The following is a 27,999-nucleotide window of genomic DNA, read 5'->3' on the forward strand; positions in this document are numbered from 1 at the left end:
TTTGACTCCACAGAGTGGGAAGTGACGGAGACAGGATGTTTGTGTTCCTGTGTTCCGTCAAGTGGGACCATTGTCCTTTGTTCTTTCTCTTTTGCTGTCTGATGCTACAGAGAGAGGGAGCCATGTTGCAGTGCTCCGTGTGTGTTTATATGTAAATAAAGTAGATTAGTCAAAATGCAGAGTTGCTGGGGTTCTTTTACGCAAGCTGCGAAGACTCTGCGGATCCCTAAGTGTGCCGATGTCTGTCGGCATCGGTCGTTGTGATGTTCGGGCTGAAGGAAGCTTTGGAAGCTCCCGAACGATCGACCAGAAGGGAGAAAACATGCCAGTCGGGCATGTGTCTCTGCCGGGGTCCTACTCAAGTGTAGGACAGGCTCCTGACATCCCTGGGCTCTGACCCTTCATCCCTTAGGGTTTCCTAGCTGGTTACTTCCCTCTGCACCCAACCAGTCCCTGACACCCATCAAGGTCTCCCGTGGGAGAGAATTCCACAGTTTAACAATGTGCTGCATGAAAAAGGACTATCTGTCCTGAAGTTTTCACCATTCAGGCCCACTGGACGTCCAGAGTTTGATTCTTACATACACATGCTCCAGCTGTTCATCCCCCAACCTTTGCACAGCTGCCGTTCTGCCAACGCACCGGCCACTGCGATGCACAAGGAACCCTGATTAAAGGCTGCGATGGTCCAATGCCACTCTGGAAAGTTTTCCAGCATTCAGAAACAAGTGGCTTGAGAAGTCCTGGCATGCTTGCAGACTCCTCTCTGGACTCTGGCCAAGATCGCTGAACCTACACTTTTAAAGGACACCGGGAGGGAAGCTGGCATGATCTGGTGGGCCGGACGGGGGCTGTCTTGGTGGCAAAAGTCCAGTTCCATCACCAGCCAGAGACCTCATTAAAGTGACCGTGCTGCCAGGAAGGCTCTTTGATCAGAGCTCCAAATTACGGCTGGGATCCAAAGAGCTGTTTCTGGCATGCCCAGGGACTTCTGCCCACCTCTGTTGCCGGCGATGCACCTTTGGAACTCGCTGCCTCTTGACGCTGGCGCGATTCCTTCCCTCCCAACTCTTCCAAAGTAACTTTTAAGGCAGATCCACTTCCCCAAACCGTGGTTTCTTGGCGGGGATTCTTAAACTTTGTCTTTCTCAATTGTCTTTCTGGCATAGATAAGAGTGCTGGACCGGGAACTGGGAGACCAGGGTTCGAATCCCCCGTTTGGTCATGAAGCTCACTGGGTGACCTTGGGCCAGTCACTGCCTCTCAGCCTAAACAACCTCGCAGGGTTGTTGTGCGGGGATTGAACGAGGATGGGGAGAACCATGCGGGCCACCTTGAGCTCCAAAGGTGGGATGGAAATGTGATGAATAGATAAAAAGAAATACATTGATATAGCCTTCTCCTTCCCCCCTCATTGGGCAGTGGCAGACTGGGGCAGTGGCTATGGCGCCCTGGGAAGGAGGCATGAGGGTTCTCGCAGGGTCCTAGAGCCCTTCTACCTCCTTTCCAAATCCAGCACATGTGCTCTGCTCACCCAGTCCTAAAAGGTAAAGGTAAAGGGACCCCTGACCATTAGGTCCAGTCGTGGCCGACTCTGGGGTTGCGGCACTCATCTCGCTTTCTTGGCCGAGGGAGCCGGCGTACAGCTTCCGGGTCATGTGGCCAGCATGACTAAGCCGCTTCTGGAGAACCAGAGCAGTGCACGGAAACGCCGTTTACCTTCCCGCCAGAGCGGTGCCTATTTATCTACTTGCACTTTGACGTGCTTTCGAACTGCTAGGTTGGCAGGAGCAGGGACCGAGCAACGGGAGCTCACCCCGTCATGGGGATTCGAACCGCCGACCTTATGATCGGCAAGCCCTAGGCTCTGTGGTTTAACCCACAGCGCCACCCGTGTCCCAGTCCTAAATCCACCCCCAATTGGGGGAGGGCACTTAGATCAGTCATAGGGCACCTGCCTTGCATGCAGAAGTTCCCAGGTTCAATACCTGGCATTTCCAGGTGAGGGTGACCTGAAACCTTGGCTGCTGCCAGTCAGTGCAGACAATACTGAGATAAATGGACTGTCTCTGCACAAGGCAGCTTGCTATGCTTCTAACCTAGGCATGTCTACTGAGCGGGAAGTTCCATTGCGCACAATGCAACTTGCTCCCAGGGCTATTTAAGTGTTCAGTAATTGCAAAAGGGGCATGTCACATATTCAGATAAATCCTGGAGATGGCTCAGTTGGTGGAGCATGAGACGCTTGATCTCAGGGTCGTGGGTTTGAGCCCCACGTTGGGCACTGCAGGGGGTTGGACTAGATGACCCTCATGGGTCCCTTTCAACTCTACAATTCTACAATTCTATGATTAGATAGATGGATGAGGCAGACACACAGCATGCTTGCAATTATCGAGGAAATTAAAGCTTAATCGTCACTACGGAACCAATGATTACCATTATGAGGATTTTTTGAAAAGCGAGGTTAAGATTAAAGATACAAAAGATGTGAAGATGACGGCACAAAGTTGATGGTCACAAGGAGCTGGAAACTGAAATAAGTTCTGAGAGATGAGAGGAATTCTGGGCACGGCGCTTGGACCGATACGGCTCGAGTTAAATGAATGAATGATGGAACAATATACTGCTTTTCCAGGAGAAATTGGATGTATGCATCCGGATAAAAAATGCTTGGGTCAAGAGATTTGTTTCTGACTTTTTGCATGGGAAACGTACACCTATCAGCAAACGACAGAACTGAAGATGATGCTCGAACAGATTTTGGTTGGAATCTGAAAATCTCTTGGAATCCTTAATTCTCTTGGAATCCTAAATGCACTTGCTAGACTCATCGAAAACAGGTAGAATTAACTTGGGGTAATTGCACACTAGAGACATCACCTTGCCAATAAAGGTCTGTATAGTTAAAGCTATGGTTTTCCCAGTAGTGATGTATGGAAGTGAGAACTGGACCATCAAGAAGGCTGATCGCCGAAGAATTGATGCTTCCTTTAATTCTGGTGCTGGAGGAGACTCTTGAGAGTCCCATGGACTGCAAGAAGAACAAACCTATCCATTCTGAAGGAAATCAGCCCTGAGTGCTCACTGGAAGGACAGATCCTGAAGCTGAGGCTCCAGTACTTTGCCCCCCTCATGAGAAGAGAAGACTCCCTGGAAAAGACCCTGATGTTGGGAAAGATGGAGGGCACAAGGAGAAGGGGACGACAGAGGACGAGATGGTGGGACAGTGTTCTCGAAGCGACCAGCATGAGTTTGACCAAACTGCGGGAGGCAGTGGAAGACAGGAGTGCCTGGCGTGCTCTGGTCCAGGGGGTCACGAAGAGTCGGACACGACTAAACGACTAAACAACAACAACAATTACACACTAAACTAACAAGTTTCGTCAGACGAAGCCCTGTGCAAGCTCTTCTGCTTGAGAAATGGGGCTTTCCCTCCTGCAGCCCCGAAATCGGCTTGGGGGGCAGTGGAACCCCAGAGGGGGAGGAGAGGTCCTTCTGCCTGGAAATCCGAAACGCTTGTGTTGGGAACACCCTCCTTTATTGCAGCAGGGAATTCCTCCCGCCGAACTACAGGTGAAAAATCTGGCTTTTTCTGCCATGTCCATCCGAGTCTTAGAACTGCAACGCTCAGCCGTAAATTTCACCGTTCACCAAATTTCTGCTGTAACACACACCTGTCTCTCTACAAGTGCTACTAAGAGTCTCATTGAGGGATCTTTAATCACTTCCCAAAAAATGTCTGTGATTGAAGTCGGGTGAGGAACCGCAGATGCAGGCGGTCCAATGTGGCCCCCAGTTCTCTCTCTGTGGCCCTCAAAACTCTCTCCAGGCCACATCTGCCTCTCTCCTGGCTGAAATGGGTCCTTGGATTCTGATAACGCCTCTTGCTAGTCTGGGTGCAGGATGGGACAAGGGGCATGCATGGAAAATAGCCCTTTGCACAAAGGGATATTTCACATTCGCTGCCCTGCCCACTTCTGCCTCTGGCTCCGCCCACCACTGCCATGCGGCCCCAGGAAGGCTACCCAGGAGGTAATTCAGCCCTTGGGAACAAACAAGTTTCCTGCAACACCCTTCGCTCTCGCTCATGTGAGGAACTCATCCTGCATCTAACTTTTCAGCTTTCAAATTCCCCCGAAATGAGGGGTGCTTAAAAGTCAAAACATGACTTGGAAATTCAAAAGAAAGGTTTATTTGTGTGTTTGTTTTGTTTTTTTACCTTGCATTTTGTGTTGTTTAGCGCCCTGAGATTTACGGATAGAGGGCAGTATACAAACTAACAAGATAGGATTGAGATTAGATAAAATAGATTGGCTAAATTCATATAATTTATTTCTGCCTGGTAAGCAAAATGTGTGTAAAATTGCATAGAAATAAACCTGTGGTAATGTTATATATTAATATTAATATTCTTTATTTATTTATTTATCTATCACCTATCTATCGTTTAGCATCTCCTGACGTTTTCAGAAGGCAAAATCAAAATAGTTTGGTTTTCCGAAAGTGGTTTGCGTGCTTCTTCATCGAACGTGGACTTGCCAAGCTATATGCAGTCTCATCACAAAAAAGGAATTCCTCGCACCCAAAAACGTATTTTCATTCCTTCCTTCTTCTGGCTTTTTAAAATCGTATCTAAATTTTTAGGAAGGAGGGAAGTCAGCTCTTAGGAGCAAGTATAAATGTAAAATGTAAAACAATATTTGTATGTGGAGTATGTAATTGAAAAACCAATAAAGATCATTATTTTAAAAATCGTATTTTCAAGACGCCTCGCTTAAAAAAATGCTTTTAAAAAAATAAGTTTCAGCATCTTAAAAAGCAGAGACATCACCTTGCCAACAAAGGTCCGTATAGTTAAAGCTCTGGTTTTCCCAGTCGTGATGTATGGAAGTGAGAGCAGGACCGTAAAGAAGGCTGATCGCTGAAGAATTGATGCTTTTGAATTATGGTGCTGGAGGAGACTCTTGAGAGTCCCATGGACTGCAAGAAGATCAAACCTCTCCATTCTGAAGGAAATCAGCCCTGAGTGCTCACTGGAAGGACAGATCCTGAAGCTGAGGCTCCAATACTCTGGCCACCTCATGAGAAGAGAAGACTCCCTGGAAAAGACCCTGATGTTGGGAAAGATGGAGGGCACAAGGAGAAGGGGGCGACAGAGGACGAGATGGTTGGATAGTGTTTTCGAGGTTACCAGCATGAGTTTGACCAAACTGCGGGAGGCAGTGGAAGACAGGCCTGGCGTGCTCTGGTCCATGGGGCCACGAAGAGTCGGACACGACTAAACGACTAAGCAACAACAACAACAACAATCCAACAAGAATGTCCTGTCCTGGCTATTTCTGAGAAGGTGGCAACATCCACAGAAGCAGTAACTTCAAATCCCAAGACAGCCCTGGAAACTGCAGTGAGAGGACCACATCAGAGGAACAGAAAGAGATGAAAATGTCATCTTCCTCTGCAGTTAAGGGTGACCCATAGCCCCAAAGGGGCATGTCCCAGATGCAACAGGGGCTGCAAGCCCCTGGTGTAAATTCGTCGTGTAAACGTGCCCTCGAACTCCAGCTGGCCAATTTACTAAGTAGCTCTGCAGCCAGACATTTAAGAATAATGTGATGTTCCTTGTTAATTAAGGGACACACTTTCCCATTAGCGGTTTATCGCTACATAATGTTTGCAAGACCTTATAATTCCCCGCAACACCTTTAATTGCATTGCTTTCAATTTGTTTCTTTTGAAGGGGGCCAGTGCTGGCCACTTTTTTTAACTTTTATTTTCCTTCCCTTGGCTTGACCAACTGTTGGGGGAAAGTGGGAGAGGAAAGAGCAAGACTTTCTTTTCAAACTAAAAAAGAATAAAATAAAATAAGAGCGGATAAATAAAGGAAGGGCGCTTGCGCTTGCAAAGAGTCATCTCTCTTTCAGAGAACAGGAGATTGTCAAATGAGGCTGCCTCTGGAAGCAGAAATATTTGCAACAGAAACAGGCATCATTCATCAACCTCGTGCTTAAAATAAATAAAAAATCACACTGAAACGGTATTATAAGAAGGTACAGACTGGCTGAGGGGGTGGGAGAAGGCTTGCAAAAACCCAGGGACAGGGTGACTTTCTGGAATTATATTATATTATATTTCCATTTCATCAGACTGCAGTGGAGAGAGAGAGAAAGAGATGGAAAACCTATTATTATTATTATTATTATTATTATTATTATTATTATTATTACTTACCTGAGAGATCAGTGGCCATCTGAATCCTCCCATCCCTTAAAAGGTCATTTAGCAGCTGTTGTACTAAGAGACCTCCTATTCGCAAACTGGTCCCATTCAAGATGGGCATTATAACGACTTTGTCTGTGTCTGCTTGTTTTCCTCTTCCCTCGTCATGTTTTTTCCTTTTGTGCCATGTCTTTTGCCCTGTGCTGCCTTGTTTTTTATTGCTCCTACGTATGCAGCTCCGGGAATCTTTGGACCCGACGGGCTGCGTTAAATTGCTACCGATGTGCAAATTTAATAAATAATATAGGACTTTAATAAATAATAACGTCATGAAATGTTATTATTGCTACTGTAAGCCAGTTTTAACGGTAATAAAAATCAAAAGCATTTCGCTTTAATAATAATAGTTAATGATGCAATGCACTTTAAATAATTTTTAAATTACTTAACGAATGAAGATACGGAGCATTTAAAGACACGGTGCGTCGGCTCACAGCCCAACATGGCAGGCCAATAAATGACCCCCTTTAACTGTCTCCAAGGGATTCAATCCGCTCAATAGGTTCTCAAGCAAAAAAATTATTTTGTATACCACTTTTAGGTCTCCTGCAATCAAGTGGTATATAAATGTTGTGAAACAAACAGAGTGGTACCTTGGTTCTCAAACGCTTTGGTACTCAAACAACATGTAACCCAAACACTGCAAACCCAGAAGTAAGTGTTCCGGCTTGCGAACTTTTTTCAGAAGCCAAACGTGCTCCATTTTGAGTGTTACACTTCCGATCTGAGTGCCACACTTCCGTTTCGAGTGTTACACTGAGATCTCTCTATTTTTGCTATTTATTTTGCCTTTTTGTTTTGGCGGCTCTTTTTCGTTTTTGCGACTGTGTGGAATCCTGTTCAGCTACTGATTGATTGATTGTGTGTCTGCAGCACATTGTTTATTGCTTTCATTTTATGGATCAATGGTATCGTTAGTAAAATTCATGTTAAATTGCTTTTTTTTAGGGGTTGTTTTTAAATGTCTGGGACGGATTAATCCGTTTTGCATTACTTTCTATGGGAAAATGCGTCTTGGTTTTGGAACGCTTTGGTTTTGGAACGGACTTCCGGAACAGATTAAGTTTGAGAACCAAGGTACCACTGTAAAATAATAATAATAATATAAACAAAGTCGCCTGGAACCAGGCAATGCTTTCTCTTCTTCCTTGCCCCAAATGTGGAGCCCCCATGTCCAGAGGCAGTTTGCTGCTGAAAACCAGTTGTTGGGCAGCAACGGTGCAAAAAGGTCCTTGCTTTCGTATCCTGCTTGCTGGCTTTCCAGAAGCACCGGGCTGCTCACTGTGGGAGGCAGGATACTGGGGAAGGCAAGCAGCAGCGTTTGAAATTAGCCAGGGGCCAGGCGCATTTTGAACCTGGCTTTCAACCACTTGTGACCAAGTGAAGATGCCCGTGTGCCAGGATTGTGCCTGACATCTCCATCATCTTGGTACAAGGACGGGGTGAGCTCCTGTTGCTCGGTTCCTGCTCCTGCCAACCTAGCAGTTCGAAAGCACATCAAAGTGCAAGTAGATAAATAGGTACCACTCTGGTGGAAAGGTAAACGGCGTTTCCGTGCGCTGCTCTGGTTCGCCAGAAGCAGCTTAGTCATGCTGGCCACATGACCCAGAAGCTGTACGCCGGCTCCCTCGGCCAATAAAGTGAGATGAGCAGGGCAAGCCCAGAGTCGGTCACAACTGGACCTAACGGTCAGGGGTCCCTTTACCTTTACTTCTGGTTCTAAACCTCTTTTGAATGTTTTTAGACGCTTGTTTTTATCTGTGTGGGTTTTTTTTCATATATATAAAAAAATCAATAGGAGAATGTTAATGTTTTCTTTTACATTTTTGTAAACTGCTTAGAGAGCAATGGTGCCCCAAGTTGGGGGACACTGCCCCCTATGGGGCAGTGGGAATACCCAGGGTTGCACAAAGAGGCGAGGGGGGGGCAGTGGAAGTGGGAGTGTTGGATATGTAAATGACTAGCAGACTTTGAAAAGCTGGTATCACTGGATCAAGTTCATCAATTTTGTTGAATTAATTGAATTAAACACTTTTAATTGGATTGTGAATAAATGTGCAATTCATCGTTGCTGTTTTGAATTGCTGTTATCTTCTTTAGTGAGTCATGCAAACCGCTATTCTGAATGATGCCTTTTATAGGGTAGGGGCACTGGGGATGAGTTTATGGAACCAAGATGTAATAGCCTGAGAAAGTTTGGGAACCAGTAGCTTGAAGGTACAGTGGAACCTCGGGTTAAGTACTTAATTCCTTCCGGAGGTCCGTTCTTAACCTGAAACTGTTCTTAACCTGAAGCACCACTTTAGCTAATGGGGCCTCCTGCCGCCGCCGCGTCGCCGGAGCATGATTTCTGTTCTCATCCTGAAGCAAAGTTCTTAACCCGAGGTAATATTTCTGGGTTAGCGGAATCTGTAACCTGAAGCGTCTGTAACCTGAAGCGTATGTAACCCGAGGTACCACTGTATTCTTGAAATCAAGTGGGATATAAATTTAGCTGAATAAAACAAATAAATAAAACCTCACTTTAGCATCTTTCCACTCGCCCCGATCTTGAAAACCGGCTCTGCCCCAGTGAAATGCAAGGTAAAAGTGTAAAAAGCAGGAGCACAAGGTCCTCTTTGCACCTTGCCACAACCTGCAAACCCAGGGCTTCTGTTTAGGCATGCAAGCCAGACGCTACAGATGCAGAAATCCGCCACACGCTTTCGATCAAAGCGATGACAGTTAATAAGAACAGCCCCAGACGTCTGAAAATAAATCCAGCATAATCAAATGCTCGACGCCGCACGACTTATACAACTCAGGCCAAGAATGGAATAGCAACACATCGTTCTTCCGAGTGTCCTCAAGTCCTTCAAAGGTACCTCCTTCAAGCAGAGGCTTTGAGCAAAGCTATTACTCTGGACGGAGGCTGAACCTGGGCGTCACGCAAACTGCGGGTTGCGCTAACCATACATAGCCTAGAACCTACACAATGGAGGTTCCACGATCTACAACAGAGAAACTGTGGTTCAAAGATGCCAGCTCTGGCTTTCTGTGTGTGCAACGAATCACAATATGGAACAGCCTTGCGCAACGTGGTTAGCACTGGATGAAGCTGTTGGGAACTGAAGCCAAAATATCTAGAGCATGGGTAGGCAAACTAAGACCGGGCCCAATCACCTTCTAAATCCGGCCCGTGGATGGTCTGGGAATCAACATGTTTTTACATGAGTAGAATGTGTGCTTTTATTTAAAATGCACCCCTGTGTTACAGTCATACATCATGTTACGTTTGCTTCATGATACGTTTTTTCAGGTTGCGTCCCGCGGAGACCCAGAAGTACCGGAAAGGGTTACCGTATTTTTTGCTCTATAAGATGCACCAGACCATAAGACGCACCTAGTTTTTGGAGAAGGAAAACAAGAAAAAAATATTCTGAATCCCAGAAGCCAGAACAGCAAGAGGGATCCCTGCGCAGCGAAAGCAGCAATCCCTCTTGCTGTTCTGGCTTCTGTGATAGCTGCGCAGCCTGCATTCGCTCCATAAGACGCACACACATTTCCCCTTACTTTTTAGGAGGGAAAAGTGAGTCTTATAGAGCAAAAAATACGGTACTTCTGGGTTTCGCTGCTCGTGCATGCGCAGACGCGCAAAATGATGTCACGCACATGTGCAGAAGCGGCGAATCGCAACCCGCACATGCGCAGACGTGTCGCTGCAGGTTGTGGTCTATTCATGTTGTGAACAGGCCTCCGGAATGGATCCTGTTTGCAACCAGAGGTACCACTGTATTTGTGGAGCATAGGAATCCCTTCATCCCCCCCCCATATAGTCCGGCCCCCCACAAGGTCTGAGGGACAGTGGACCGGATCCCTGCTGAAAACGTTTGCTGACCCCTGATCTTGAGGGTGCTGGGTTGGAGAAGGCCGGTGTAGAATTGCTTTGGTTTTCCACCCGTATAGTTCAGCATCCTGTTCTCACAGAGGCCAACCAGTTGTGTGTGGGAAACCAGTGTTGCAGGAATTTATGTATAGGTTGGGGGGGTGGGTTGCCCCTCCAGCAGACATCATGCACATGCAGCCCACTACCAAAATCAGCACAATCACTTTTGTGACTTTTGTGATTTGTCTCCACAAAACACTTCTTTTTCCTCCTAAAAAGTAAGGGGAAATGTCTGTGCGTCTTATGGGGCGAATGTGTGGTCCCTGGAGCCGAATTGCCCAAGGGCAAAAAGCAGATTTTTATTTTTTTTAGAAAGAGGGAAGTGGGTGTTGAAACAAAGCCGCTGAGCAGCTGATCAGCAAGCGATCGGGAGGAAGATAAGGGACTCTAGGGATAAAGGAGGCTGCCTGGGAGGGGACAGGTAAAAGCCCATGGATCCTCAGGATTTTTGCATTGGGTCACCCTGAATTCTCCATCAGATCACATAGCATGTCCATGGCTACAGCCTGCACCAAAAAAACCACGCATCCATTGTTTCGTGGGGCCGCAATGGCGCAAAAACGTGGTTACAGAGCACAGATCCACATGGATCCTCCGGATTTTTGCACTGGGCTACCCCAAACTCACCGTCAAATCACATATCATGTCTGTGACCACAGCATGAACCACAAAAATCATACATCCACTGTCCCGTTCAGAATATTTTTTTTCTTGTTTTCCTCCTCTAAAAACTAGGTGCGTCTTATGGTCAGGTATGTCTTATGGAGCGAAAAATACGGTACTTCCTTTATGTGTCCTGAATCTTCTGATCTCTGGCTGATCCAAAGTGTGGATCACCAATCCAGAAATCTTGCCAAACCACATTGAAGCTTAAAGAGTTACGCTTTAGCAATGCAGCTTTTATGTTTAAATCAGTTACAGCATCAGTTGTTTGGTTTTTTAAAAAAACATATTAATCAACTAATAAGTTGCCCCAGATTCAACCGAGCAGCAATATTCTTGTCCCCAAAACAGGTACCAAACACCATCTCCAAAGGTACATTATCCCTCCTCTCGCGTATGGGAGGCGATGCCTCTGAGATGATGCTTCTACAAAACGTAAAAGCCTTGTGTAAGAAAATGCACTCCCGCTTCATAAATATTGTTTTTACCCATATGCAAATTCAATTGCAAGATCAATTAAACAGACTTAAGACTCGTGTGATTAAATCAATCAAAAACATTTTAAATAAGTTTGCAGCCCTAACTGCCAACTCAAATATACAATTAGAAGAGGGGGAACAGCAAAGGGAAAATATGCCAAGTCACTTGTTTTAAAAGTCCAGAAGGAAGCATTTGACAACAGAATGCTCACAGACTGACAAGGCCAATATTTTTGGTCCTGTGCTCCCTTGAAGGAAATAATCCAGTTATTCAAGGGCTGGGTGTTGGTCTTTGTCCTTTCCTAGTTTCGTCTGAAAACCCATGTCAGGCAGAGGCACCGTCAAGTGCTGGAATTCTGGTGCTGGAGGGGACTCTTGAGAGTCCCATGGACTGCAAGAAGATCAAACCTCTCCATTCTGAAGGAAATCAGCCCTGAGTGCTCACTGGAAGGACAGATCCTGAAGCTGAGGCTCCAATACTTTGGCCACCTCATGAGAAGAGAAGACTCCCTGGAAAAGACCCGGATGCTGGGAAAGATGGAGGGCACAAGGAGAAGGGGATGACAGAGGATGAGATGGTGGGACAGTGTTCTTGAAGCTACCAGCATGAGTTTGGCCAAACTGCGGGAGGCAGTGGAAGACAGGAGTGCCTGGCATGCTCTGGTCCAGGGGGTCACAAAGAGTCGGACATAACTAAACAACAACAGTTTCGTCTGAAAATCTGTGCCGTAAAGTGCGGAGCAATCTGGGGGTCTCCAGCAGGCAGTTTCTCAGAGCTTGACCCCTGCAGACTTCTGACGCTGCTGGCGGCATGGAGGGAGAGGGGAAGGAAGGGAAGGAAGAGACAGGAAGTGGCAAAGCAGTTGGCACAAGGCGGAACAGAACTGGGTAGGAAGAGTTACAGGGCCAGGGCAAAACTGACTTTCCGCCCAAAGCCGGCCGACACTCAGGGGCAGAGAACATGTTGCATGCAGAAGGCCTCGGTTTCCATTCCCAAGTAAGGGCTTAAACGTGCCCCGTCTGAAACCCAGGAGAGCTGCTGCCAGCCCGTGCAGGCAATGCTGAGCCACAGGGGCCAACGCTCTGACTCACTATAACACAGTTTCTTATGTTCCCTGGACGAAAGGGTTTTGCTTTTTCCCTCTCCTCCTGCATGGGCTTGGACGGAGAAAAGAAAAAGGATTGCCATCACCGCTGAAGGTGATGCCTTCATGTTCTTCAAGGGGACCTTTGGGCACGGGGCGAGGTCACCTTGAGAGCTGCTGTCATTGTCGAATTGGAAGGGACCATGGCGGTCATCTAGTCCAACCCCCTACAATGCAGGAATCTTTCGCCCAACGTGGGACTCGAACCCACAACCTCAGGGTTTCTCATACTCTACCGACTTGGCGATTGGCCAAGGGGCACGGCTGCAGCCCGCCACCTCCTGGGAACTCCTCCCGAAGAGGGGCTGAGCTGAGATGCCACTGCCAAACAGTGACAGGAAAGGCTGACTGGTCAGTGGTGGCCCCAGTGCTCTGGCCAGTGCCATCGCTGTCCACACAGAAGTAATAATAATAATAATAATAATAATAATAATAATAATAATAATAATAATAATTTATTATTTATACCCCGCCCATCTGGCTGGGTTTCCCCAGCTACTTTGGGCGGCTTCCAAAAAATATTAAAATACTGCAATACATCAAACACTAAAAGCTTCCCTAAAGAGGGCTGCCTTCAGATGTCTTCTAAAAGTCTGGTAGTTGTTCTTCTCTTTGACATCTGGTGGGAGGGCGTTCCACAAGGAGGGTGCCACTACCGAGAAGGCCCTCTGCCTGGTTCCCTGTAACTTGGCTTCTCACAGCGAGGGAACAGCCAGAAGGCCCTCGGAGCTGGACCTCAGTGTCCAGGTAGAACAATGGGGGTGGAGACGCTCCTTGAGATATACTGGACCAAGAGGCCAAGAGGCTGGATCCTGCCACCAGGCAGACGTTTTATGCAACTCATACTGCACTTGCAAAGGGCAGGGGAGAAGGAGAGCTTGCATACAGGGGTTAGGTAAAAAAAATCTTACCTACTTGGCGTCAGAACATCAGAAGAGGCTGCTGGATCAGGCCAATAGCCCATCTGGTCCAGCGTCCTGTCCTTACAGTGGCCAACCAGATGCCCATTATGGGAAACCCGCAAGCAAGACCCAAACACAAGAACAACTCTTCGATTTCCAGCAACTGATATTCAGAAGCGCTGCTGCCTCCAGCTGTGGCTACTAGCCTTCAATAGCCCCGGATTTGTCTGTTTCATGCAGAATATTTTTGGGGCTTCCTTATCCTTTCCCTCTCCCGCCCCTTCCCCGCCCCAAATGCGGAAACCCTAGGAATAATGATAGTCCTTCTCCCCCCAAAAAAATTCTAAATAAATCGAGACTCCAACAGAAACAGCATGCATTATGCATTTCAGAGCAGGGAAGGTTGTGCAGATCTGACAGATTATGAATCAGCAGTTTGCCAATTCTTTCTCCTCCGGGAACTCTGTTCCCTTAGCTCGATCAGCCGATTGCCCCCCCCCCCCACATATCTGCTCAAAAGCTCCTTTTTGCAGGGGATTCTGGGATGTTGTCTAGGGCACGTTCCCAGGCGGCAACCATGCAACCAAGTTTCACCCCTTGTTGTTGTTGTTTAGTCGTTTAGTCGTGTCCGCCTCTTCATGACCCCCTGGACCAGAGCACGCCAGGCACCTCTGTCCTCCACTACCTCCCGCAGTTTGGTCAAACTCATGCTGGTAACCTCGAAAACACTATCCAACCATCTCGTCCTCTGTCGCCCCCTTCTCCTTGTGCCCTCCATCTTTCCCAGCATCAGTGTCTTCTCCAGGGAGTCTTCTCTTCTCATGAGGTGGCCAAAGTACTGGAGCCTCAGCTTCAGGATCTGTCCTTCCAGTGAGCACTCAGGGCTGATTTCCTTCAGAATGGATGCGTTTGATCTTCTTGCAGTCCATGGGACTCTCAAGAGTCTTCTCCAGCACCACAATTCAAAAGCATCAATTCTTCGGCGATCAGCCTTCTTTATGGTCCATCTCTCACTTCCATACATCACTACTGGGAAAACCATGGCTTTAACTATACGGACCTTTGTTGTCAAGGTGACGTCTCTACTTCTCAAGATGCTATCTAGGCCTGTCATTGCCCTTCTCCCAAGAAGCAGGCGTCTTTTAATTTCGTGGCTGCAGCAGCCACGAAGTTAAAAGACGCCTGCTTCTTGGGAGTTTCACCCCTGCTCCCAGCCAAATGGAGAGCTCTGCACACACACACACACACACACACACACACACACACACACGGTTCGATTTCTGGCATCCCCACTTAAAAAGATCTGGGAGCAAATGGTAGGAAAGAGACCTGTCGATTCATCGACTTGAAGAGTTGGAAGGGGTTGGTATGTATAGTATAGGTAGGTATAATACAGAGTAATGTAAGTATGCTTCATGTTATGAAAATAAGGTATTGTGTTGTGTATACATGTACTGTGTAGATGTAAATGTATGTGTTCTATATGTTAATAAAATATTTTAATAAGTCTTAAAAGTAAAATAAAAAATGAAGAGTTGGAAGGGACCCCAAGAATTATCTAGTCCAATCCCCCACAATGCAGGAATCTCAACATGTGGGCCCCCATCCAATTTGAAAACCATACCGGAACCTGCTTAGCTTTGCAAACGGGCTAGCAGTTTTATTGTTATTTGACCAGGGCCCAAAAAGGCACTTCCAAGCCCAGGACTTTGCTATGCCGATCAACGTATTAAGGCAGCTTCCTAAGGGTGAGCAAGAAGAAAAATAAAGGAGGCGGACCTTTTGATTTCCTTTGCACCATCAGTCGTTTTGTCTCTTTCCCTTGTTATTACCAGGAAAGATCATCAAGGCAAACTCTTGCATAGGGGACGACTGAGCGTCCACACAACTAGGCAAGCCAGTGGTCCCGACTGCTGGAAGTGTGTGTTTTTGGACCACAGAGCGCCCCCTTCAGGCACAGAAAGGGACAACAATGCGCAACACTGGTCCCTGCTATTGGCAGGCCGCATTAAGTATCTGTCTTGTACTGGACAGAGCAGTTAACTCCTGCCTTCACACCCCCAGCCCTCAATCCTGCTCCAGCCTTGAGCCCCCCACTTCAGGTATTTGGAGGGACCCCACAAATACGTGGTTTGGGAGCTGCGCGGTCAGGGGAAAAACAATGCTGTCCAGGGTTGCAAAGACTGTGGAGAGAATTATTGGGTGCACTCTTCCCACCTTGGATCAAATCTATGCTTCCAGGTGCCATAAGAAAGCTGCAGAGATAGCGCAGGATAGTGCGCACCCCGGAAATGATCTCTTTCAGCTTCTGCCTTCTGGAAGAAGGTACAGTGTTATAAAGACTAGGACTAGCCACCTGAGAAACAGTTTCTACCCAAATGAGATTTTGGTTTTAAACGCAGTGTAAGGTAGTTTCTGGGACGCGGGTGGCGCTGTGGGTTAAACCACAGAGCCTAGGACTTGCCGATCAGAAGGTCAGCGGTTTGAATCCCCGCGACGGGGTGAGCTTCCGTTGCTCAGTCCCTGCTCCTGCCAACCTAGGAGTTCGAAAGCATGTCAAAGTGCAAGTAGATAAATAGATACCGCTCTGGTGGGAAGGTAAACGGCATTTCCGTGTGCTGCTCTGGTTCCCCAAAAGCAGCTTAGTCATGCTGGCCACATGACCCGGAAGCTGTACGCCGGCTCCCTTGGCCAATAAAGCGAGATGAGCGCCGCAACCCCAGAGTCGGCCACGACTGGACCTAATGGTCAGGGGTCCCTTTACCTTTACAGTAATTTCTATGGCAGCATATTGTATTTAATTATGGGGTATCAGAGTTTTTAGGCTTGTGGGTTTTTGAATGTCTTATATACATTTTTTCAATTTGGTTGTTCTGTATGGGACAATGACAATAAAGATTATCATATCATATCGACTTCCATGGGGTTCAGCCCTGACCAAAAGAGTGGGAGAAAAAGACAGGCAAGAGTAAATCGACGTACCAAGTCCAACTTTGGCACCAAGCTTCTAGTCGGTACCAAACATCTATGGCACACTTTTGCAAACCTTTCTGAACCAGTGGACACATTCTGAATTTTGAGTGAGTGCTGTGGGAACCACATGCAAACCGACTGCCATCGGCACAGGGCATAGCACAAAACGACTGCCTTGAAGGGCACAGTATAACAGAAAATTAAGAGAGAGTACATCCATGGATAATTTCCCCCATAATTGTATTTCCATTCTGGAAAAAGGTTTAACTTGCTGAATTTCTCAAATAACCTTTGTAAAAACAAACAAACCAGAAGCTTTTCTTTTGGGTATTATACCTAAATTGTATGGAAATTTAAGAATGCTACTTGCCCCAAAATGGAAAGAAGTCCCAGCAAAGGAAGAATGGATACAAAAACTTATGGAATATGCAGAAATGGCAAAACTTACTGGAAGAATAAGAATCAAGATAACAAAATGGTTTATTGAACTTTTACAAATAAATTGCGAACAGATAAAAACACGGGCAGGATTATTGTAATAACTTGCAGTATATATTTAAAGTAGATCATTAAATGACCAAATTAAATGAATTTGGATATGCAGAAGATATTAAAAAATAAATTTAAAGAACCACAGAAAGAGGGGGAAGGAAGTCAAACTTTGAAATGCTAAAATGATTGTAAAATTAATGAAATGTATAAACTTGAAAGGTATAAATAAAAACTTTTTTAAAAGTCTAAGTCAACCCTAAAGCAAAGTCTAAGCTGCCATCCTTTACCAACTTACCCGGAAGCCTCATTAAACACAAAGAGATCTATTTCTGAGTAGACATTTGTACATTTGTACTTAGCTATACAGTGAGGTTACATTGTACTGTAAGTTAACTGTACAGCAGGAGACATGCCTAAGCTTAATTTCCGCATTTGCCTTTTGGTGAGAGGACGGATTCTTTACAACAGCAGCCCTTTAGGACCCCAGGGATTCTTACTGCCTAGTGGTCAAACAACTCACTTATCAATCACAGCTCTGACTCTGCTCATTGGCTTAAAGCACGGACAGGCGGGAGCAGAGAGGGCGGCCCATTTCACCAAAATTGCTTAGAAGGGTGCCTGCACATTTTGCTGCATAACTTTCTTTCTGGAAGGCAAGGGACTTACTAAAAAGAAAGTTCAAAGTCTGGGGCCTTGGGGTGCCAATGACGGCCTTCAAGGGCACCATAGTTGGTTACCCTGCTTTTGTGGGCAATCCACTTGTTTGCAAAATAAGCACGCCACATTTGAGGAGCCCTACAGAAGGAAACAATTAAGCCTGGGACAGTTAAAACTAAACCCATTTTATTTTATACACCATTACACGGCAGCAAAGCCACCGCAGTTTTGCAAAATCAACAACAACTTTGATGAAACTTGTAGGGATAAAAGAAAAACCATGCTGGATGAGGCCCGAGGCCCATCTAGTCCAATACCCTGTTGTCACAGGAGCCAATCAGATGCCTATTCTGGGAAACCCAAAAGCAGAACTTGAGCACACCAGAACCTGAGCACACCTTGGTGGATATACCTACAGCCGTACCTTGGAAGTTGAACGGAATCTGTTCCAGAAGTCCATGCAACTTCCAAAATGTTTGGAAACCAAACTGCAGCATCTGATTGGCTGCAGGAAGCTCCTGCAGCCAATCGGAAGCGGCGGAATCCCCATCGGACATCCAGCTTCCAAAAATCGTTCGAAAACCAGAACACTCACTTCCAGGTTTTGATCATTCGGGAGCCAATTTGTTCGGGAGCCAAGGTGTTCCATATCCAAGGTACAACTGTACCTTCTACAGACTGAAAGACGGTCCCACACTGTTCCTGTAACTGTCTGGCAAATACAGTGGATGGTCGGGTTGCGAACGTGATCCGTGCAGGATGCACATTCGCAACCCGCAGCATTCGCAACCCCCGTCTGCACATGCGCAAAGCACAATTTAGCGCTTCTGCACATGCATGACTGCTGGAACCTGGAAGTAACCCGTTCCGGTACTTCCGGGTTTCGACGGTCCGCAACCCGAAAAAACGCAACCTGAAGCGGCTGTAACCCAAAGTATGACTGTACCTTAATAACAGCAGTGCCAGGGCTTGCCGATCGAAAGGTCGGCGGTTCGAATCCCCGTGGCGGGGTGCGCTCCCGCCGCTCGGTCCCAGCGCCTGCCAACCTAGCATTTCGAAAGCACCCCCGGGTGCAAGTAGATAAATAGGGACCGCTTACTAGCGGGAAGGTAAACGGCGTTCCGTGTGCTGCGCTGGCTCGCCAGATGCAGCTTGTCACGCTGGCCACATGACCCGGAAGTGTCTGCGGACAGCACTGGCCCCCGGCCTATAGAGTGAGATGGGCGCACAACCCTAGAGTCTGTCAAGACTGGCCCGTATGGGCAGGGGTACCTTTACCTTTACCTTTTAATAACAGCAGACCAGGGGGTTGACCCACAGCTTCTCCCCCTTTTCTGCTCTCTTACACACATCATGCTTTTGAAACTGAACAGGGGTTTGGGGGTTGAGATTGTACTTACACCACTGGAAAGGTTCTCAGCATACTTTACATGGGGAGAGGAAGTCAGAAAGCCTCCGGGAGGTCTTCGGCATTAGTTACCATTCTGAAACAGATAAGCAAAAGAATTGAGGAAAAACACAGGTTGACAAGACAGAGGCGGAGACAGGAATTAATACAAAAGTGCATTTGCAATTATTATCTCATACAACTGCAGAGCTGCCTTGCGATGTACGTGTCTATCCTATCCTCTCCCTGTCTCAAAATTCCCCTCTAACCGGGTACGGCCAGAATTTCTCTCCTAAAAGATGGGATATATTTCTTGACTACGAGTAAATATCTTATGATGCATCATTTGCTCTATTTTTCAATCGGACCTTTCAAGAAAGGGTTAGAAATCAGCCAGGAGCCAGGCACATTTTGCAACTAGAAGATCTCTGTATGCCAGGATGGCGACTGGGGAAAGCAAAATGTCACTCAGAGAAGGATCTGAAAGGAGCTGCTTGAAGTTTAGATTAAATTTATTCTAGATTGTTTTATTTGGTGTTTGAATGTAAACCAGGCGCCTTCCAACTCTACATTTCTAGGATCGGAACTCTATGAATGAGATCTGTTCTTTAAAATATAAAGAAGTACAGAAATGAAAACAATGAAAACAACAACAACAACATCATCCACTACTTAAAAAACAAACAAAACAGCACCTAGACATTCCCCTGTAGCAACAGGAACGTAGGTTTAAGGTGTCATTTGGTGAGTAGATTATATATCTGAGTTTCTAACACTGCTAAAACCCCATAATTAACAAACGAAATATAAAACTAAGATACCACTTCCTCAGAAATATGCATTGATGTAGGAAACTCGAGGCAACAATGTGATGCTTTGGCAATCAAAGCCAATACAGTGGTACCTTGGTTGTCAAACTTAATCTGCTCCAGGAGTCCATTCAACTCCCGAAACTGTTTGAAAACCAAGGTAAAGACTTCCATTTGGCTGCAGGAGCTTCCTGGACTCAATCAGAAGCCACGGAAGCCGTGTTCCAAAGAGCATTCGCAAACTGGAAACTCTCTTCCAAGTTTTTGGGGTTCGGGAGAAAAAATGTACACGTACCAAGGCGTTCAAGAACCAAGGTACTACATCATTGCGTGTTGACAGTTTTGCACACTACAGATATGGGCAGATGAGGAAGGATTTGGGGGGAAGCTACATGAATGATAAAATAGAAGGGGCAAAAATCAGAAGCGAAGGGTGGAGGAATTGAACTCAACAAGCTTAAAGGAAAGAAGATTATGGAAGGCCATTTTGACAGCTCTCGGTTTTCGTTTCGGGTTTAAAGAATGGCACAGGGAACAGCAGGGAACAGCGGCTGATCTGATCCCCTGAAAAGCTAACACAGAATGTATTTAAGATTCATGTTAAAAATCTACAAATTGATACAATGAATTGTTGTTGTTTAGTCATTTAGTCGTGTCCGACTCTTCGTGGCCCCATGGATAGGTTTGATACTTATTTATTCAAAAGTACAGCCGGTTACGCCTTGTGTGTTTTTTGAATAAGATCAGACAAATTAATGGAGGAGAGGGCTAGAAAGGGCTACTAGTAATTGTGGCTATGCTCTACCGCCACAGCTGGAGGCAGCAAAGTTTCTGAACACCAGTTGCTGGAAACTGCAGGAGGGAAGAGCTGTTCTTGCGCTCGTATTCTCCTAGTGGATTTCCCATTGGGGCACCTGGTTGGCCACTGTGAGAACAGGAATAGATGCAGAACTAGATGGGCCATTGGCCTAATCTAGCAGACTCTTCTTACATCCGTATGGAGATGCCGGAAATCGGTCCTGAGATCTTCTGCTTCACTCGGCCCACCCAAACGATGGCCTTTCCCCATTCAAGGGATGTGGCTTTGAACTGCGATGGATCCTCCCTCTTGCCCAGATGGAGGAAGGAATGCGATGTGCGACTGGCCACACCAAAATTTGCCAGGCGCAAGGTGCATTTTGCACCTGGCTACGGGCCACTCGCGACCAAGTGCGGATGCTCGGGTGTCAGGATGGTGCCTGATGTCTCCACCATCTGGTGGTGCCTGTTTGGGGAACCCTTGGATCTTGACTGTTTTCACACACTAGCACCACATCCTGTAGAATTCTCCCCGTGATACAGTGGTACCTCGGGTTAAGAACTTGATTCGTTCTGGAGGTCCATTCTTAACCTGAAACTATTCTTGACCTGAAGCACCACTTTAGCTAATGGGGCCTCCTGCCGCCGCCGCGCCACTGCTGCACGATTTCTGTTCTCATCCTGAAGCAAAGTTCTTAACCTGAAGCACATATTTCTGGGTTAGCGGAGTCTGTAACTTGCAGTGTCTGTAACCTGAAGGGTATGTAACCCGAGGTACCACTGTATTTCATCTGCACAATCAGACTGTAAGTTTGGTTTAAGGAGCCGTTTGGCACCTAGGTTATATATATCTGAGTTTCTAACACTGCTGTCAACTGTTGTTTAGTCGTCTTGGTAGTGTTTGACTCTCCGTGACCCCATGAACCGGAGCATGCCTTGGAAACTCTCACTTTCTTCTCACTTTTTTATGTTCATGGAGTTTTCTTGGCAATATACTGGCATGGTTTGCCAGTTCCTTCTCCAGGTGGATGACATTTAGTATAAACTCTCGGCTATGACCTGTCCGTCTTGGGTGGCCCTGCACGGCACAGCTCATTGCTTCTTGAGTTATTCAAGCCTCTTCGCTACAGCATGGCAGTGATCCATGAAGGGACTATCAACTGTGAAAAATGTAAAGGACCCCTGACAGTTAAGTCCAGTCACAAACAACTCTGGGGTTGCGGTGCTCATCTCGCTTTACTGGCTGACGTTTGTCCGCAGACAGTTTTTCCGGGTCATGTGGCCAGCAGGACTAAGCCGCTTCTGGAGAACCAGAGCGGCGCACAGAAACGCCATTTACCTTCCCGCCGGAGCGGTACCTATTTATCTACTTGAACTGGTGTGCTTTCGAAATGCTAGGTTGGCAGGAGCAGGGACTAAGCAACGGGAGCTCACCCCGTCGCGGGGATTCGAACCGCCGACCTTTCGATCGGCAAGCCCTAGGCTCAGTGGTTTAGACTGGCTCCCAAAAAGATGGCTGGCTCCCAAAAAGATGTCAACGAGGGGAAGGGGTCCTCGGGCTCAAAACAGTTCCCCACCCCTTGTGCTGAAAGAATATTGACACCACCAGATTTTAAAAAACAAACCCGAAATAGCGAAGTTCCAGGCCTTCGCCCTCCAGCTTCCTACCAGGGACCCAGGTCTCTCTGGCTTGCATTACCCAGCCAGAGCAATCGGTGTCATTAATCTCTATAACTAATGCAGAGGTTAAAGCTGACAAACCTTTGTCCTGTCTGCATTATTCATTAATGAAATTAACTTGTTAAGGGGATGGAGGGAAGGAGGGGGAGGAGGACAAGGGAAGGGAGCGTCAGAGGCCAAAAAAATAAAATAAAAAATAAGGGGAGTTCTTCCATCTTTGGTGCAGTCAAAGGCAGGAGGGGGGGGGCGCGGAGAAATTACATATTAGTATGAAAATCGTGGCAGCAACTGTGGAACAGAACGAACAATCCAATCCCCAGCTTAAAAGCCCCACTAAAAGGCAGCTCAAATTTACAATGGATGAGCCTCCGTGGCAATCTGTTTTTCCGATATTAAAAATCTCATTTTCTCAGCGCCAAGGACAAGTGGATGTGTGAGGCATTGGAGTATCAACTCGGCATTTGTCTCATTTGACATTAAATCATTCTCATTTTCAGCTCGGATTTTCTAATATCTCCTTGGGAGCCACTTCAGTTTTCTTCATCTCTCTCTCTGGTTGCAATTAAGATGTTTGAGTACAGTCTGCCCTACCATCACCACCCTCCTTCGCCAGCAACGCCGGCTCCCTTTAAGGAAGGGCTGCGTGCTTTTGAAGCAGCTTCACGGCAGGCAATAAAACCAACAGGTGCAGCCTAGCGTCATCTGTTGGATTTCTGCCTGTTGGGCCGAAGCGAACTTGCCCTGATCCCAAACAGCTGGAAGTAGCAAGGGTGAAGAGGTTCAGGCTGATTACAATCAGAAAGGTGATTTAATTAAATAATAATAATAATTGCATGGATCACTTATTAATTGTTATTTTTCTGCAAGGCACTCGTGCAGGGACCAGGCTGTGGATGAGAGTACTGTGGCTAAATCCAGGCCTGGAGTGAGTCTTCTTCAGCTCAAGGTTCCAGAGTTGTAGGGAGCAAGAGACCCGTGCTCATGTATCCTGGAAAGTGTAATGTACTTTGGCGGTGCTATTTAAATAAATAAGGTCCGTATAGTTAAAGCCATGGTTTTCCCAGTAGTGATGTATGGAAGTGAGAGCTGGACCATAAAGAAGGCTGATCACCGAAGAATGGATGCTTTTGAATTATGGTGCTGGAGGAGACTCTTGAGAGTCCCATGGACTGCAAGAAGATCAAACCTCTCCATTGTTAAGGAAATCAGCCCTGAGTGCTCACTGGAAGGACAGATCCTGAAGCTGAGGCTCCAAGACTTTGGCCACCTCATGAGAAGAGAAGACTCCCTGGAAAAGACCCTGATGTTGGGAAAGATGGAGGGCACAAGGAGAAGGGGACGACAGAGGACGAGATGGTTGGACAGTGTTCTTGAAGCCACAAACATGAGTCTGACCAAACTGCGGGAGGCAGTGGAAGACAGGAGTGCCTGGCGTGCTCTGGTCCAGGGGGTCACGAAGAGTCGGACACGACTAAACGACTAAACAATAACAACATTTAAATAAATGTGCTTTAAAAATATTTTTTATTGATTCTTCCATGTACAGTCATACCTCGGGGTTGAAGTAGCTTCGGGATAAGTATTTTCGGGTTGCGCGCTGCGGCGACCCAGAAGTAACGGAGCACGTTAGTTCTGGGTTTCACCGCTCGCGCATGCACATACGGTCAAAATGACGTCATGCGCAGAAGCGGAGAATCACAACCCGCGCAGACACACGGTCACGGGTTGCGTTCACTTCTGGATGCGAACAGGGCTCCAGAACGGATCCCGTTTGCATCCAGAGGTACCACTGTATACTTCTTCTAACAATATACCTTTAACATTTTTTCATATTTCCACCCTCCTCCCCTGGACTTCCCCCATACTCCTGTTTTGTTTTATTTACATATTGTTCACCCTGCGTATTGTTTACCCAAAATTTTCCCAATATATATATATATATAGTCTTTATTTTTTGTTGTATACAGTTGTGATTGTTTCCTCAAACCCTGCCAATGAGTCCACTGCTTTACGTTGCCTCTTCATATATATTGTACAGTAAATGGTTCCCATTCTCCTTTAAAGTCTTTGTTATCCTTTTCATGTGGTTTTTCTGTTAGTTTTGCCAGTTCTGCCTATTCCATAAGTTTCCCTTGCCATTGTTCTTTCGCTGGTATTTCTTCTGTCTTCCAAGTTTGTGCTAGTTTAATTCTTGCCACTGTTGTTGCATACATAAATAAATTCCAATTTTCTTTTTTTTATATATCTTGGTCTAAAATTCCTAGGAGGGATGCTTCTGGTCCAAACATTCTCAAACTTTCTGTTCTTTTTCTTGCCACCTTTTGGCGAGCTGTGGTGATCGCATCCAGGACAGGGCTGATCCAATGAAGGCATCCCGCAAGTGTACAGAATCACAGAGCTGCAAAGTTGGAAGGGGCTACGAGGGTCATCTATTCCAACCCCCCGCAAGGCAGGAATCTTCCGCCCAACAAGGGGTCGAACCCATGATTTAAAGTCTCAAGCTCTTCCGAATGAGCTATCCTGCATTATGAACACCCAGTTCAACGACCTGCTACGGTATATGCCATTTTCATTTTTTGAAGGAAGGAAGGAAGGAAGGAAGGAAGGAAGGAAGGAAGGAAGTTTGTATCTCAATGCTACATAAAAACTGGTGGATGTTGGCAGCTGAGAAGCTAGAAAACATGCTAAGCTGAATTTCCGAATTTGCCCACCCTTGGGAGCAGGCGAGACAGAATTTCACAAAAATATTGCAAATTTCTCACTATTAGAATCAGTTGTCATTGTTGTTTGGAAACAACACAAACGGCATGTTTAACCGGCCTGTATATACACACCGTGTCTATGAAATCTATTAAATAAATACATCTTGTACGCTTTAGAAATTGAAACAAAATGATCAAATTGCAATGGTTTTGCATCAATGTATAAACAGAACAGAATTTATTTCTTTCGTCCATTTTTACCCTGTTGGCATTCATATATGAACCAGTGGATCATGGCCTCTTGGCAGCCCATAATAATAACAACCACCACCACCAAATGCCACACCAGTGCAAAATCAGTATAAAACCAGCACAAGATCAATAAAAATAGCCCTAAAACCCAGCATGTGGTGGCGAGGGAAAACTATAGTTTGAAGAACTAATTTAAAATTTAATTTTAATTTAATTTAAAATTTAAATTCAAAAGGTTTGGGAGAGCATAGAATCATAGAACTGTAGCGTTGAAAGCGTCCCAACTCCTTGCAATGAAAGAATATGCAGCTGTCCCACTAGGGGATCGAACCTGCAACCTTGGCGTTACCAACACCATGTTCTAACCAATGGAACTCTACAGGGAATGAAAGGGCAAATACCTCCAGACCGACCATTCCCAGAGTTGGGCGCCTCCATTTCCAAAAAAAGACTTTCTCTCACTAAGCCACCTGCCAACCACGACCTGGAGAAAGGCCTCCATTTAAGATATTAAGTTGTAGACAAGTATACATGCAAGGAGGCTGGAATCACCCTTTAAAAGCACTAAATAATTTGGGTCCAGGATACCTGATGGAAGGCCTCCTTGCATGTATACCTGTCTAGACCTTAATATCTTAAGGCCCATGGCCTAGGACCCTCATACCTAAGGGACTGCCTCTCCTGGTATGCCCCACGGAGGACCTTAAGGTCCACAAATGGCAACATTTTGGAGGTCCCAAGCCTCAAGGTGGTTAGATTGGCTTCAACTAGGGCCAGGGCCTTTTCAGTACTGGCCCCGACTTGGTGGAACGCTCTGTCACAAGAGACCAGGACCCTGCGGGACTTGACATCTTTCCGCAGGGCCTGCAAGACAGAGCTGTTCCGCCTGGCCGTTGGTTTGGACTCAGTCTGACCCTTCTGTTTCCCTCCCCTTACGGTCTTGATTTATGGGCTACTTTTAAAATGAGGCTGCATTTTAAATTGCATTTTAACCCGTATTTTAATAAACTGGTTTCTTTGTTTTTTGTTTGTTTGTTTGTTTGTTTGTTTCCCCCTTGATGTTCTATTGTAATTTTATTGGCATTAGCCGCCCTGAGCCCGGCTCTGGCCGGGGAGGGCGGGGTATAAATAAATTATTATTATTATTATTATTATTATTATTATTATTATTACAGTGGTACCTCGGGTTACAGACGCTTCAGGTTACAGACTCCGCTAACCCAGAAATAGTACCTCGGGTTAAGAACTTTGCTTCAGGATGAGAACAGAAATCGCGCAGCAGCGAGAGACCCCATTAGCTAAAGTGGTGCTTCCGGTTAAGAACAGTTTCAGGTTAAGAAGAGACCTCCAGAACGAATTAAGTTCTTAACCTGAGGTACCACTGTACCTCGGGTCACAGCAGCTTCAGGTTGCGTTTTTTTGGGTTACGGACCGCCAAAACCCGGAAGTACCAGAACGGGTTACCTCCGGGTTTTGGCGGTCGTGCATGTGCAGAAGCGCTAAATTGCGCTTTGCACATGCGCAGAAGCACCGAATCGACATGCAGACGCGGGTTGCGAACATGCATCCCGCACGGATCACATTCGCAACCCTGGCATTCAGAAGCATCGCTGCCTCCAAAGGTCAAAGCGGAGAATGGCTATCTTGGCTAGTGGCCATCGATAGCTCTCTGCTCCACCCATGAATTCATCTAATCCTCTTCTGAAGCCACCTAGGTTTGTGGTCCTCACTGCCTCATGTGGCAAAGAGTTCCACAGTTCAACTATGTACTGCGTGAAGAAGGGCTTTCTTTTATGACGCTCCCGACAAAACATATACGTAAATACAAACATACAATATATATTTAGCCAAACATACACACACATGGGGAGATGCCCTATACCGTCAGCGATCAGTGCATGTAGCTGTTGTAAACAAAAATTGCCCTTTTCCCTTATGGGGTATCCAAGAGCCCATATAGAGTCCATACATAGGTTCCCTATTGGTAGGAGAAAATAACAGAGGCCAACCAGAGAATATTGAGAAGCAAAGCAGCTAGTAAGCCTGATCTTTATTGATCTGTTGCAATAGGGTGCTCCTCTCACCTGCAGGAAAGGAGGAGGAACCCAGAACAATGGCGCACAAGGCCTTATAAAGACTTTTGAAATTGCCACCCTGTAGATCAAGACCACCCCCAGAAACATCATACATACATCACAGAAGGGGTGTAACCTAAGACCACCCCTCAGATACATCACACCTACATCACAGAAAAGGCGGTCTAAAACAGAAATTTTGAATGTTGTTGTTTATCTCCTGTCTGGCAGGTTACTTGATTGGATTTCCTGGGTAGCCTGGCCAGTCTTTTGTAATGATAAATAGTTCCTGGGCCAGGTCACAGGCTCAAACCCTATTCAAACACAGACATACCCTTAAGACAGGATTTGTGAGGAAAGAGACAATGGGGAGGTTTCCCACTTTGACCTTGCAGAGAAAACATTGGCTCAGTTTAAGAATCAAAATGGCTTCAGGTTGGTCTTCCTGTGCTGATCTATGTACGTTCTTGGTTGGTACACTTATGAATATTACCTAAGAATTACCTTAGAATATATCTAAGACCATAAAATTCCTATCACATAGCTTACGGAGAGGAAGCAGCTCTCCATGGTCAATGAAGATCCTGCCACCTGAGATCCTTTCACCTGAAGATGCGCAGGGCAAACCTGGACCGCTGGCAAGCACAGCACAGGCCTTGCCACTCAGCCATGCCCCTCCTTCGTCAAAGGCCACTGTCTAAAACAGCAGAGCCAGGCGAAAGTGATCCCTTAAGTGGTTAGCGATGCTTTTTTATAAGAGGCAGCGGGAAAGCGAAAGATG

General features: G+C 46.3%; 1 protein-coding gene across 14 annotated transcripts in view; it reads right to left on the minus strand.

Moving 5' to 3' along the window:
• The window catches only part of HMBOX1 (homeobox containing 1), a 124,178-nt gene that overhangs the window by 45,436 nt on the left and 50,743 nt on the right, over positions 1 to 27,999 (minus strand). For all 14 annotated transcript variants that reach the window (XM_053383763.1, XM_053383759.1, XM_053383762.1 and 11 more), the window contains exon 2: positions 18,916 to 18,999. In XM_053383763.1, the coding sequence (XP_053239738.1) occupies positions 18,916 to 18,938 (23 nt within the window). In that variant the 5' untranslated portion in view covers positions 18,939 to 18,999. The remainder of the gene's footprint in view (positions 1 to 18,915; positions 19,000 to 27,999) is intronic.

This window comes from Podarcis raffonei, chromosome 3 (genome assembly GCF_027172205.1).
Source record: "Podarcis raffonei isolate rPodRaf1 chromosome 3, rPodRaf1.pri, whole genome shotgun sequence".
NCBI classification, from domain to species: Eukaryota; Metazoa; Chordata; class Lepidosauria; order Squamata; family Lacertidae; genus Podarcis; species Podarcis raffonei.